General features: G+C 44.4%; 1 protein-coding gene across 1 annotated transcript in view; it reads right to left on the bottom strand.

The window, feature by feature from the left end:
* Positions 1 to 13,419, bottom strand: part of msh4 (mutS homolog 4) — a 69,361-nt gene that overhangs the window by 40,532 nt on the left and 15,410 nt on the right. The window contains exons 8-11 of the mRNA XM_067990848.1: positions 12,709 to 12,872; positions 8,933 to 9,043; positions 7,975 to 8,090; positions 5,725 to 5,898 (exon numbers count right to left, since the gene is read on the bottom strand). Coding sequence (XP_067846949.1) covers positions 5,725 to 5,898; positions 7,975 to 8,090; positions 8,933 to 9,043; positions 12,709 to 12,872 — 565 coding nt within the window. The remainder of the gene's footprint in view (positions 1 to 5,724; positions 5,899 to 7,974; positions 8,091 to 8,932; positions 9,044 to 12,708; positions 12,873 to 13,419) is intronic.

Raw genomic sequence — 13,419 nt, 5'->3', positions numbered from 1 at the left:
CAGGAGGAGGCCATTCAGCCACTCGAGCCTGTTTCTGCCATTCAATTAAATCATAGGCTGATCTGTATCTTACCTCCATTTACCCGCCTTGGTTCCATAACTCATAATGCCCTTGCCTAACAAAAATCTATCAATCTCAGGTTTGACATTTTCAATTGACCCCCAGCCTCAACAGCTTTTAGAGGGGAGAGTGTTCCAGATTTCCACTACCCTTTGTGTGAAGAAGTGCTTCCTGACATCACCCCTGAACTGCCTAGCACTAATTTTAAGATTATGCCCCCATGTTCTGGACTCCCCCACCAGAGGAAATAGTTTCTCTCTATCTACCCTATTAAATACTTCAATCATCTTAAACATCTCATTTGGATCACCCCTTAATCTTCTAAATTTAAGAGAATACAAGCTCAGTTTATGCAACCTACATACGAATTAAGAGCAGGAGTAGGCTATTCAGCCCCTCGAGCCTGCTCTGCCATTTAATAAGATCATGGCTGATCTGATTGTGACCTCAACCCTACTTTCCCATCTACCTACTGTAACATTTGACTCCCTTGTTAATCAGGAATCTATCTAACTCAGCCTTAAAAATATTCAATGACCCTGCCTCCATCGCTCACTGTGGAAGGGAGTTCCACAGACTCACGACCCTCTGAGAGAAAAAAAATTCTCCTAATTTCCGTCTTAAATGGGAGACCCCTTATTTTTAAACTGTGGCCCCTAGTTCTAGTCTCTCCCACAAGGGGAAATACCCTCTCGGCATCTACCCTTTTAAGTCCCCTCAGGATCTTACATGTTTCAATTAAGATCACCTCATTCTTCTAAACTCCAGTGTATACAGGCCCAACTTGTCCAAACTTTCATCATAAGATAACACCCTCATCCCAGGAATCAGTCAAGTGAACTTTCTCTGAACCACCTCGAAAGCAAATATGTCCTTTCTTAAATAAGGAGACCAAAACTGCACACAGTATTCTAGATGTGGTCTCACCAATGCCATGAACAACTGTAGCAAAACATCTCTACTTTTATATTACATTCCCCTTGCAATAAATGACAACATTCCATTTGCCTTCCTAATCACTTGCTGTCCCTGCATACTAACTTTTTGTGATTCATGTATTAGGACACCCAGATCCCTCTGTACCTCAGAGTTCTGCAATTTCTCTCCATTTAAATAATATACTGATCACCTGACTGATTCTTGGGATGGCAGGATTGTCGTATGAGGAGAGATTGAGTAGACTAGGCCTGTATTCTCTAGAGTTTAGAAGAATGAGAGGCGATCTCACTGAAACATACAAAATTCTGACAGGGCTCGACAGGGTAGATGCAGGGAGAATGTTTCCCCTGGCTGGGGAATCTAGAACCAGGGGTCACAGTCTCAGAATAAAGGGCAGGCCATTTAGGACTGAGATGAGGAGAAATTTCTTCACTCAGGTGGTGAATCTTTGGAATTCTCTACCCCAGAGGGCTGTGGAGGCTCAATCATTGAGTACATTCAAAACAGAGAGTGATAGAAAACTAGATATTAAAGGCATCAAGGGATAGGGGGATGGAGCAGGAAAATGGCATTGAGATAGAAGATCAGCCATGATCTTGTTGAACGGAGGAGCAGGTTCGAGGGGCCGGATGGCCTACTCCTGCTCTTATTTCTTATGTTCTTAATGCTTTTCTATTCCTCCTGCCAAAGTGGATAAGTTCACATTTTCCCACATTATACTCCATCTGCCAAATTTTTGTCCACTCACTTAACCGTATCCCTTTGCAGACTCCTTATGTCCTCTTCACAACTTACTTTCCTACCTACCTTTGTGTCATCAGCAAATTTAGCAACCATACATGCGGTCCCTTCATCCAAGTCGTTGATATAGATTGTAAATAGTTGAGGCCCAAGCACTGATCCGTTACTCCACTCGTACATCTTGCCAACCTGAAAATGACCCATTTATGCCTACTCTCTGTTTCCTGTTAGCTAACCAATCCTTTATCCATGCTAATATGTTATGCCCTACACCATGAGCTCTTATTTTGTGTAGTAGCCTTTGATGTGGCACCTTGTCAAATGCCTTCTGGAAATCCAAGTACACCACATCCACAGGATCCCCTTTATCCACGTTGCTTGTTACTTCCTCAAAGAACTCTAATAAATGGATGACTTCACACTTTCATGAAGGGTTTTGATAGAGTTAATGAGGAGAAACTGTTTCCAGCTTCCTTCTTTTTCTTTCTCCCTCATTTGGCTTCCCCTTAAACATATCTATGCTATTCGCCTCAACTACTCCTTGTGGTAGCGAGTTCCACATTCTTACCGCTCTCTGGGTAAAGAAGTTTCTCCTGAATTTCTTATTGGATTTATTAGTGGCTATTTTATATTTTTGACCCCTCGTTTTGGATTCCACCACAAGTGGAAACAACTTCTCTATGTCTAATAGATAGGGATAAACTGTTTCCGCTGGCAGGTGGGTCGTAAATCAGAGGACACAGATTTATGACAATTGGCAAAAGAACCAGAGGGGAAATGAGGAGAAATCTTTTTATACAGCGAGTTGTTACGATCTGGAATGCACTGCCTGAAAGGGTGGTGGAAGCAGATTCAACAGTAACTTTCAAAAGGGAATTGGATAAATACTAGGAAAGAAAAAATTTGCAGGGCTATGGGGAAAGAGCAGGGGGAAGTGGGTCCAATTGGATAGCTCTTTCAAAGAGCCGGCACAAGCCCGATGGGCCATATTGCCTCCTTCTGTGCTGTATGATTCTATGTTTGCCATCACATTTTGCTGCATCGGGAGTTAGTCGACTGTGTCCTAACTGGCAATATAATAGAACGCAGCAAGCAGTCAGCTAAATTACTCAGTTTGAAATCACTGCCTTCTGCATGTTGGCTCTAAGACTGCTTAATCAAAGAATGAGTTGTGTTGTGTGTTGTTTTAAAAAAAACGGTCACACCCGTAATTTGAAGCAAAACGAGGGGTCAAAAATATAAAATAGCCACTAATAAATCCAATAAGAAGATAGATGAGGGCTGTGCAGTAGACGTGGTCTACATGGACTTCAGCAAAGCATTTGACAAGGTACCGCATGGTAGGTTGTTACATAAGGTTAAATCTCATGGGATCCAAGGTGAGGTAGCCAATTGGATACAAAATTGGCTTGACGACAGAAGACAGAGGGTGGTTGTAGAGGGTTGTTTTTCAAACTGGATGCCTGTGTCCAGCGGTGTGCCTCAGGGATCGGTGCTGGGTCCGCTGTTATTTGTTATTTATATTAATGATTTGGATGAGAATCTAGGAGGCATGGTTAGTAAGTTTGCAGATGACACCAAGATTGGTGGCATTGTGGACAGTGAAGAAGGTTATCTGGGATTGCAACGGGATCTTGATCAATTGGGCCAGTGGGCCGATGAATGGCAGATGGAGTTTAATTTAGATAAATGTGAGGTGATGCATTTTGGTAGATCGAATCGGGCCAGGACCTACTCCGTTAATGGTAGGGCGTTGGGGAGAGTTATAGAACAAAGAGATCTAGGAGTACAGATTCATAGCTCCTTGAAAGTGGAGTCACAGGTGGATAGGGTGGTGAAGAAGGCATTCGGCATGCTTGGTTTCATTGGTCAGAACATTGAATGCAGGAGTTGGGATGTCTTGTTGAAGTTGTACAGGGCATTGGTGAGGCCACACTTGGAGTACTGTGTACAGTTCTGGTCACCCTATTATAGAAAGGATATTATTAAACTAGAAAGAGTGCAGAAAAGATTTACTAGGATGCTACCAGGACTTGATGGTTTGACTTACAGGGAGAGGTTAGACAGACTGGGACTTTTTTCCCTGGAGAGTAGGAGGTTAAGGGGTGATCTTATAGAAGTCTATAAAATAATGAGGGGCATAGATAAGGTCGATAGTCAAAATCTTTTCCCAAAGGTAGGGGAGTCTATAACGAGGGGGCATAGATTTAAGGTGAGAGGGGAGAGATACAAAAGGGTCCAGAGGGGCAATTTTTTCACTCAAAGGGTGGTGAGTGTCTGGAACGAGCTGCCAGAGGCAGTAGTAGAGGCGGGTACAATTTTGTCTTTTAAAAAGCATTTGGACAGTTACATGGGTAAGATGGGTATAGAGGGATATGGGCCAAGTGCAGGCAATTGGGACTAGCTTAGTGGTATAAACTGGGCGACATGGACATGTTGGGCCGAAGGGCCTGTTTCCATGTTGTAACTTCTATGATTCTATGATTCTAAGCTTGCAACTTTTTTTCTAAGGCTGAAATGGATTTCAATTTTAAAAGAAATGTAAGTCACATTTTGTTTATCCTCAGACCCGCAGCTGGAATCTGAATCTCCAACATTCAAAGCGACCATGCTGCCGCCAGCTCACTTACTCCCTACCCCACCCCATCCCACCCCCCCACCCCCTCCAAAGTAATCTGTGATTTAGTTGGTCTTCCCATTCCTATCACTGTAAAGTGGAGCTAAAAAAACATTATGAACTTCTACCTTACAGTGATGAGGAGAGGAGCCTGAGTGAGGGGAAATCCCATCAACCACACTAACAGTAGTGGAGGGCAAGTGGTGGGAGACAGTGGAGTAGAAATTAAGAACCATGGACCACCATGGGGTAGTCAGGCATGAACTGTGGACGGAGCAGACTTGGGCCAAATGACTTTTTTTAACTCCAAGTTTTCTTATGTTCCTACACCTTTGGCCAGTAAATCCTTCTACTTAGAGATCTACCTCATTTGACTTTCCTTTCCTTCCGTCACTGTGCCTGTTGCATCCCCTGCTCTCCTCTGTGTCGACAATTGCCGAGCTGATCCCAAGTAAAGATGTGTTGCGGAATGATAGAGCTACATCAGCAGAGATTCTGTGTGGCTTTTAAACATATTCTGACTCGGCCTCAATTTTGTAGGCGGTGGATGTCTCTGGTCATGTTGGCGCTGACTCCTGATTATAGAATCATTGAATGTTACAGCACAGAGGAAGGACATTCGGCCCCTTGTGCCTGTGCCGGCTCTTTGAAAGAGCTATCCAATTAGTCCCACTCCCCTGCTCTTCCCCCAAAGTCCTGTAAATGTTTCCCCTTCAAATATTTATCCGATTCCTTTTTGAAAGTTACTACTGAATCTGTTTCCACCTCTCTTTCAGGCAGTGCATTCCAGATCATAACAACTTGCTGCATAAAAAAATGTCTCCTCATCTCGCCTCTGGTTCTTTTGACAGTTACCTTAAATCTGTGCCCTCTGGTTACCAACCCTTCTGCCACTAGAAACAGTTCCTCCTTATTTACTCCATCAAAACCCTTCATGCTTTTGAACACCTCTATTAAATCTCCCCTCAACCTTCTCTGCTCTGAGGAGAACAACCCCAGCTTCTCTAGTCTCTCCACATAACTGAAGTTTTTCATCCCTGGTACCATTCTAGTAAATCTCCTCTGCCCCCTCTCTAAGGCCTTGACATCCTTCCTAAAGTGCGATGCCCAGAATTGGACACAATAATCCAGCTGGGCCCAAACAGTGATTAGTTTGGATTCCACCCCCTAATAATTGGCGAATTAGCAACACCCAGATCCCTTTTCCTTGCAGTTAAGCACACAGTTGTACAACTTGGACTGGCAAAAATGCAAACAAATCCATTTTTTTCCATCTCACTTTCACCTGAAAAAAATAGGCAGCTAACTCGCCAACACCTGGAAGATTCCTCCCTCAGATTTTGTGATAACTCGCTTGGCCAAGTACCTGGGATCCCTGTTGTTAATGATCAGTTCAAGCTGCTGCGCTGAGGCTGAATCTATCATCGCAGTCTGTTCGCTCCCTTTGAAGATGACTTTAAGGGACTTTGGAGCGTAAACCGTATTTTGAATGAATTCGACATACTTCAGCAAGGCTGCAGCTGCTGCCAAACAGTAGTACCTGCAAGAGTAACAATAAAAACAATTGTATCACGCCTCAAAATTTTTCCTTTTCTCCCCAGCCTCTAGGTCATATACCATGAGCCCAAGTTACGTAGAATTACATAAAATTTACAGCACAGAAACAGGCCATTCGGCCCAACTGGTCCACACGAGGCTCGTTCCTCCCTACTTCATCTCACCCTATCAGCATCCTCTTCTATTCCTTTCTCCCTTGTGTGTTTATCTAGCCTCCCTTTAAATGCATTTACGCTATTTGCCTCACCTACTCCTTGTGGTAGTGAGTTCCACATTCTACCCACTCTCTGAGTATAGAAGTTCTTCCTGAATTCCCTATTGGATTTATTGGTGACGATCTTATACTTATGGCCCCTAGTTCACAGCTCTCTTGCCTCTGAATCAGAAGACTGTGAGTTTGAAGCCCTGTGCTGGGACTTGAGCACAGAATCTTGGTTGACACTCTATTACAGCTCAGAGGGAGCACTGGATTGTTAGAGGTGCCATCCTTCAGATGAGATGTCAAACTGAAGCCTCACCAGCCTGTTCAGGTATACATTAAAGGTGTAATACGAAGGTGGTAGGCTTGGTATTCTGTAAGGATAAATCAAAGGGAGTGAAAGGCCTTCTTCCTCAAAACTTATCTTGTAACCGTGACAAAAAGGGCAGACAGGTGATCTGCTTTCAGACTTCTGCCAAGGCTGTTCTAAACAACAACTTGCATTTATATCATACAGTTAACATAGTAAAACGTCCCAAGGCACTTCACAGGAGCGATTATCAAACAAAAATTGACACCGAGCTACATAAGGAGATATTAAGACAGGTGTTAAGGAGCGTCTTAAGGAAGGAGAGAGGGGTAGAGAGGCGGAGGTTTAGGGAGCGAATTCCAGAGCTTAGGGCCTAGGCAGCTGAAGGCACGGCCGCCAATAGTGGGGCGATGAAAATCAGGAATGCTCAAGAAGCCCGAATTGGAGATACGCAGAGATCTCTGAGGATTGTAGGGCAAGAGGGGGTTACAGAGATAGGGAGGGACAAGTCCATGGAGGGATTTGAAAACAAGGACGAGAATTTTTAAACCGAGGTGTTCCCGGACTGGGAGCCAATGTAGGTCAGCGAGCACAGGGGTGATGGGTGCAAGCTGCAAGATGGCAAGCCAGGGCAATTCTCGCTGTGATTTGATTCCTCCTTCTTGGGAAAGCGACTGATCTCCACTTGGCTATTCCTCACAAAACGACGGGTGAAACGACAGGCGCAGTGGGTGACGTCAGCTGTTGATTGATGGACAGCACCGCCATTAGCGGGAGTACCCCCTTGGGCTGGGGCTGGGAGTGTGTGGACATCAAGTGAGGATAGCACCATGGCTATGATGTCCATGCAGTTGAAAAGCCTGGCGACGCTTACTAATAAGGATGGCCACTTTGGTGACTTGACATGTGCTGCCAGTGCCCATGGAACCATAAACTGCAGTAAGCAGCTAATGTCTTCAGTACAAGAGGGGAGTAAATCAGCAAAAACACATATACAACTCATAAAAGGTAGCACTCTCACCTCTGAGTCGGAAGATTGTGGGTTCAAGACCTACTTCAGGGTCTTGAGCACAAAATCCAGACTGACATTCCAGTGCAGTACTGAGGGAGCGCTGAACTGTCGTAGGTGCCGTCTTTCAGTTGAGACGTTAAACCAAGGCCCCACCTGCCTCTCTCAGGTGGGCGTAAAAGATCCCATGACGCTATTTTGAAGAAGAGCAGGGGAGTTCTCCCTGGTGTTCCAGCCAATATTTATCCCTCAACCAACATCACTAAAAACAGATTATCAGGTCTTTCTCTCATTGCTGTTTGTGGGATCTTGCTGTGCGCAAATTGGCTGCCGCATTTCCTACGTTATAACAGTGACTATACTTCAAAAAGGTACTTTATTGGCTGTAAGGCACTTTGGGACATCCTGAAGTGGTGAAAGGCGCTATATAAATGCAAGTTCTTTCTTTTCCTTAAAAGTATCTATTGATAATATGTTGCCATAAAACAGTTAACATTGAGTTTAAGGTCAACTGATTTTAATCCTAAACTTAACTCCGTACTTCATCTGAATCTCCATTAGCACAGTGCTGAACTCTGGCGTGCAAAGTTGCTCAATGTATTCCAGTCCCTTTGTTTCATTAAAATACTTCCTCTGAACAGTACTGAGAGCAACACTCTGTGGGAAAGAGAAAGAAAACATTCAATAGCTACAGAGAATTCATCAGTCTCTCTTTTATTCGCAACCCCATGCATTGGCTTCCTTACAATCTTTCCATCAAACTTAGCATAACAAGTTCCATACTGTTTCCACACAAACATAATGAATAATGACTCAGTGTCAACTGTGTAATCAACTGCAGACTAACTACAAGCACCCTAAGCTCTCCAGTGCTTTAATTCCATCAGTTTTTTGTTGAGTTTTTCAATCAAAACTGGATATATCACCCCAATTAATGTTGATCCTAGAAGTTCAGATGGCTAACTTTCTTCCTGGGGCCCCCTCAGAGCGTTCAACAGGTGCAGTATACTCAAGATGTCTATCTCTGTAACATCCTCCAGCCCTACAACCCTGAGATCTCTGCGCTCCGCCAATTCTGGCCTCTTGCATATCCCCGATTTTCAACTTGCGTTTATATAGCGCCTTTAACGTAGTAAAACATCCCAAGGCGCTTCACAAGGGTGTAATCAGACTTAAAATTGACACCGAGCTAAAGAAGGAGACATTAAGACAGGTGCTTGGTCAAAGATAAATTTTAAGAAGTGTCTTTAAAGAGGAGAGAGAGGTGGAGAGGTTCAGGGAGGGAAATCCAGAGCTTAGAGCCTAGAAGGCTGAAGGCACGGCTGCTAATGGCGGGGCAAAGGTAGTAGGGGATGCACAAAAGGCCAGAATTGAAGGAGCGCAGAGATCTCGAAGGGTTGTAGGGCTATTATAACACTACTATGACACAGCCTATTATGTTGTTCAAAATCCAAAACACAAACCAAAAATATTGTTAACCAGCTCTGCATCATTCTTACTTTAAAGTTTTCTGTGACAAGAGTAAACAGTTTGGTCCCACTTCCTTTATCACAAGTGGTGTTTGGCATTATTATTTCTAAAGGTGTTAAAATCTGCAGCTTGGTAATAACCTGTAAAATAGACACAATGCAAGAAATGTCTTCATGCAGTGAAATGAATTATTCAAACCAATTTGATTTTAAAAAGTGGATAATTCATTTTTTATTTCATATATATATATAAATTATGAACTACACAGCATTGGAAAACATGTATCACAATAAATGAGCTTCCCAGTTCAGTTCTCGGTCTGTGCGCAGTTAGTGGATTCCAGCCCAAGTGCCAGCTGGATCACTACAATCAGACTCACCACCCCTGGGATAGAGAAGGGATAATCAGGCAGGGTTTCTGCTCTTGAATACTATCCAATGAATCCTGCTGTAAAATGCAAGCGTGGACTTTGGAGGAGAAAAGGATGGGATACCCTCTACAGTGTTGTGTGGCACTACCACCGTGCTAAATGGGACAGATTCAGAACAGATCGGGCAGCTCAAAACTGGGCATCCATGAGGCGCTGTAGGCCATCAGCAGCAGCAGATTTGTATTCCAGCACAATCTGTAATCTCATGGCCCGGCATATTCCTCACTCTACCATTACCAACAAGCCAGGGGATCAACCCTGGTTCAAAAAGTGTAGAAGAGCATGCCAGGAGCAGCACCAGGCATACCTAAAAATGAGGTGCCAACCTAGTGAAGCTACAACACAAGACTACATGCATGCTAAACAGCGGAAGCAACATGCTATAAACAGAACTAAGCGATTCCAAAACCAACAGATCAGATCAAAGCTCTGCAGTTCTGCCACATCCACTAGTGAATGGTGGTGGACAAGTAAACAACTAACGGGAGGAGGAGGCTCTGTAAACATCCCCATCCTCAATGATGGCAGAGTCCAGCACGTGGATGTAAAAGACAAGTCTGAAGCATTTGCAACCATCTTCAGCCAGAAGTGCCGAGTGGATAATCCATCTCGACCTCCTCCCGCTATCCCCACCATCACAGAAGCCAGTCTTCAGCCAATTCGATTCACTCCACGTGATATCAAGAAACGGCTGAGTGCACTGGATACAATAAAGGCTATGAGCCCCGACAACATCCCGGCTGTAATGCTGAAGACTTGTGCTCCACAACAAGCTGCACCTCTAGCGAAACTGTTCCAGTACAGCTACAACACTGGCATCTATCCAACAATGTGGAAAATTACCCAGGTATGTCCTGTCCACAAAAAGCAGGACAAATCCAATCCAGCCAATTACCGCCCCATCAGTCTACTCTCAATCATCAGCAAAGTGATGGAAGGTGTCGTCGACTGTGCTATCACCAATAACCTGCTCACCAATGTTCAGTTTGGGTTCCGCCAGGACCACTCGGCTCCAGAACTCATTACAGCCTTGGTCCAAACATGGACAAAAGAGCTGAATTTCAGAGGTGAGGTGAGAATGACTGCCCGTGACATCAAGGCAGCATTTGACCGAGTGTGGCACCAAGGAGCCCTAGTAAAATTGAAGTCAATGGGAATCAGGGGGAAAACTCTCCCATGGCTACCTAGGTCATACCTAGCACAAAGGAAGATGGTAGTGGTTGTTGGAGGCCAATCATCTCAGCCCCAGGACATTGCTGCAGGAGTTCCTCAGGGCAGTGTCTTAGGCCCAACCATCTTCAGCTGCTTCATCAATGATCTTCCCTCCATCACAAGGTCAGAAATGGGGATGTTCGCTGATGATTGCACAGTGTACAGTTCCATGTGCAATCCCTCAAATAATGAAGCTGTCTTTGCCTGCGTGCATCAAGACCTGGACAACATCCAGGCTTGGGCTGATAAGTGGCAAGTAACATTCGCGCCAGACAAGTGCCATCTCCAACAAAAGAGAGTCTAACCACCTCCCCTTGACATTCAACGGCATTACCATCGCCAAATCCCCAACCATCAACATCCTGGGGGGTCACCATTGACCGGAAACTTAACTGGACCAGCCATATAAATACTGTGGCTACAAGAGCAGGTCAGAGGCTGGGTATTCTTGGCGAGTGACTCACCTCCTGACTCCCCAAAGCCTTTCCACCATCTACAAGGCACACGTCAGAGTGTGATGGAATACTCTCCACTTGCCTGGATGAGTGCAGCTCCAACAACACTCAAGAAGCTCGACACCATCCAGGACAAAGCAGCCCGCTTGACTGGCACCCCATCCACCATCCTAAACATTCACTCCCTTCCCCACCGGCGCACCGTGGCTGCAGTGTGTACCATCCACAGGATGCACTGCAGCAACTCGCCAAGGCTTCTTCGACAGCACCTCCCAAACCTGCGACCTCTACCACCTAGAAGGACAAGGGCAGCAGGTACATAGGAACAACACCACCTGCACGTTCCCTCCAAGTCACACACCATCCCGACTTGGAAATATATCATCGCTGGGTCAAAATCCTGGAACTCCCTACCTAACAGCACTGTGGGAGAACCTTCACTACACAGGCTGCAGCAGCTCAAGAACGCGGTCACCACCACCTTCTCAAGGGCAATTAGAGATGGGCAATAAATGCTGGCCTTGCCAGTGACGCCCACATCCCATGAACGAATAAAAAAGTCGAACAGCCGCCTGGTTCACACTATCAGGGACCACAAATCCAGATGGGCGCTTGGGTGAGTGACCAAAGAATGCCTGGCTCCTATGAAACCATTACCTCAGCAAGAGTTAGTAAGGCATGGGGCGGGCGGGGAGGGAGAACTGTACATCACATTACAATTCGCAATATTATTTCAGAATAAAATAAAATTACTCAAGTATCATTTTAGCTTGTTTCTCAGGACATACTTCCTATACTGTCAAAAAAAAACTAAACTTAAGAAATAATATATATTGTGTGCAGTGACAGTCGCTGCTTTTCTATAGGATTATATAAGGGTACCGTGGCCTAGCGGTTATGGACACTGGACTAACAATCTAGAGGTTTCTGAGTTCAAATTACACCTTGGCAAGTTTTGGAACTGATTCAATAAATCTAGTAATTTATGGGCTCGCACCAGAAGAAACGACCATGGAAACTGTCAGATTGTTATAAAAACCCAACTGCTTCACTAATGTCCTTCCCAGTCTGGCCTCTATGTGATTCCAGTCATAGAATGATATAGCACAGAAGGAGGCCATTCAGCCCATCATGCCTGTGCCAGCTCTTTGAAAGAGCTATCTAATTAGTCCCACTCCTCCTGCTCTTTCTCCATAGCTCTGGAAATTTTTCCTTTTCAAGTATATATTCGATTCCCTTTTGAAAGTTACTATTGAATCTGCTTCCACCACCCTTTCAGGTAGTGCATTCCAGATCATATCAGCTCACTACGTAAAAAAAGCCTTCTCATCTCTCTCCTAACCCATTACCTTAAATCTGTGTCCTCTGGTTATCGACCCACCTGTCAATGGAAACAATTTCTCTTTATTTACTCTATCAACCCCATTTGCATTAATATAAAAGCATCATATAGGAGGATCAGTGAAGGATGAGTTATTTTCTTGGGATGCGGGTGATTCTGACAAGGCAGTGGGTGATGCTGGCATGGACACATTTATTGCCCATTCCTTGTTGCCCTGAGTAGGTGGTGGGCCTTCTTCTTGAACACAGTGGCAGCTGGATGGGAGACTGCGAGATGTTAATGGTTGGGTGTTATCTTACCCAGCGCATGTGAAGTATAACCAACTAAAGATTTTTTTTTGTTAGATTAATTGATTGAATTTATTACCTTAGCGTAGGTGGTGTTGTCTGCAAACTGGGACAATATTAGTTCAGGGCTCTTCAGGTCAATGCTGGCCATTCCTATTTCACCTCTGGCAAGGCCACGTCCCTCTACTACAGCCACAATTACTGATGCAACAACGTGAGCTGAGACTGCAGAAGATGAAGTAACTGTACAAAAGTAAACTTATTAGAAGTACCATGAATATAGCGATGCAACTACGTTTAACTGCTGTGCACTTTGAAACTTTTCATCAAAAAATTATTACGTCTGCGTTCATGCAGAGACAACAAGCTCTGAACTAATGAAAACCAAATTGAAATGGAAGAAATCCCATTCCAAATGTGGACTACTGGTTTTACCGTAGGCTTTTCTAAAATGTGTTCTGCATAAAAATTCCTACTTTTCATTGTTTCACCAAATGTTTAAAGAAAAACTTGTATTGTATTTATATAAGCACCTTACATGACCTCAGGACGTCCCAAAGCACTTCACAGCTAATGACGTACTTTTGAAGTGTCGACACTTTTGTAAATGTAGGAAACGCAGCAGCCAATTTGCGCACAGCAAGGTCCCACAAACAGCAATGAGATAAATGACCAGATAATCTGTTTTAGTGATGTTGGTCAGGGAGAACTTCCCTGCTCTTCTTTGAATAGTGCCATGGGATCTTTTGCATCCACGAGAGGGCGGACGTTTAATGTCTCCTCTGAAAGA

The sequence above is a fragment of the Heptranchias perlo genome, chromosome 9 (genome assembly GCF_035084215.1).
Source record: "Heptranchias perlo isolate sHepPer1 chromosome 9, sHepPer1.hap1, whole genome shotgun sequence".
In the NCBI taxonomy this organism is placed as follows: domain Eukaryota; kingdom Metazoa; phylum Chordata; class Chondrichthyes; order Hexanchiformes; family Hexanchidae; genus Heptranchias; species Heptranchias perlo.
The sequence above is the reverse complement of the archived record's forward strand: the minus strand, read 5'-3'. Positions and strand labels throughout refer to the sequence as shown.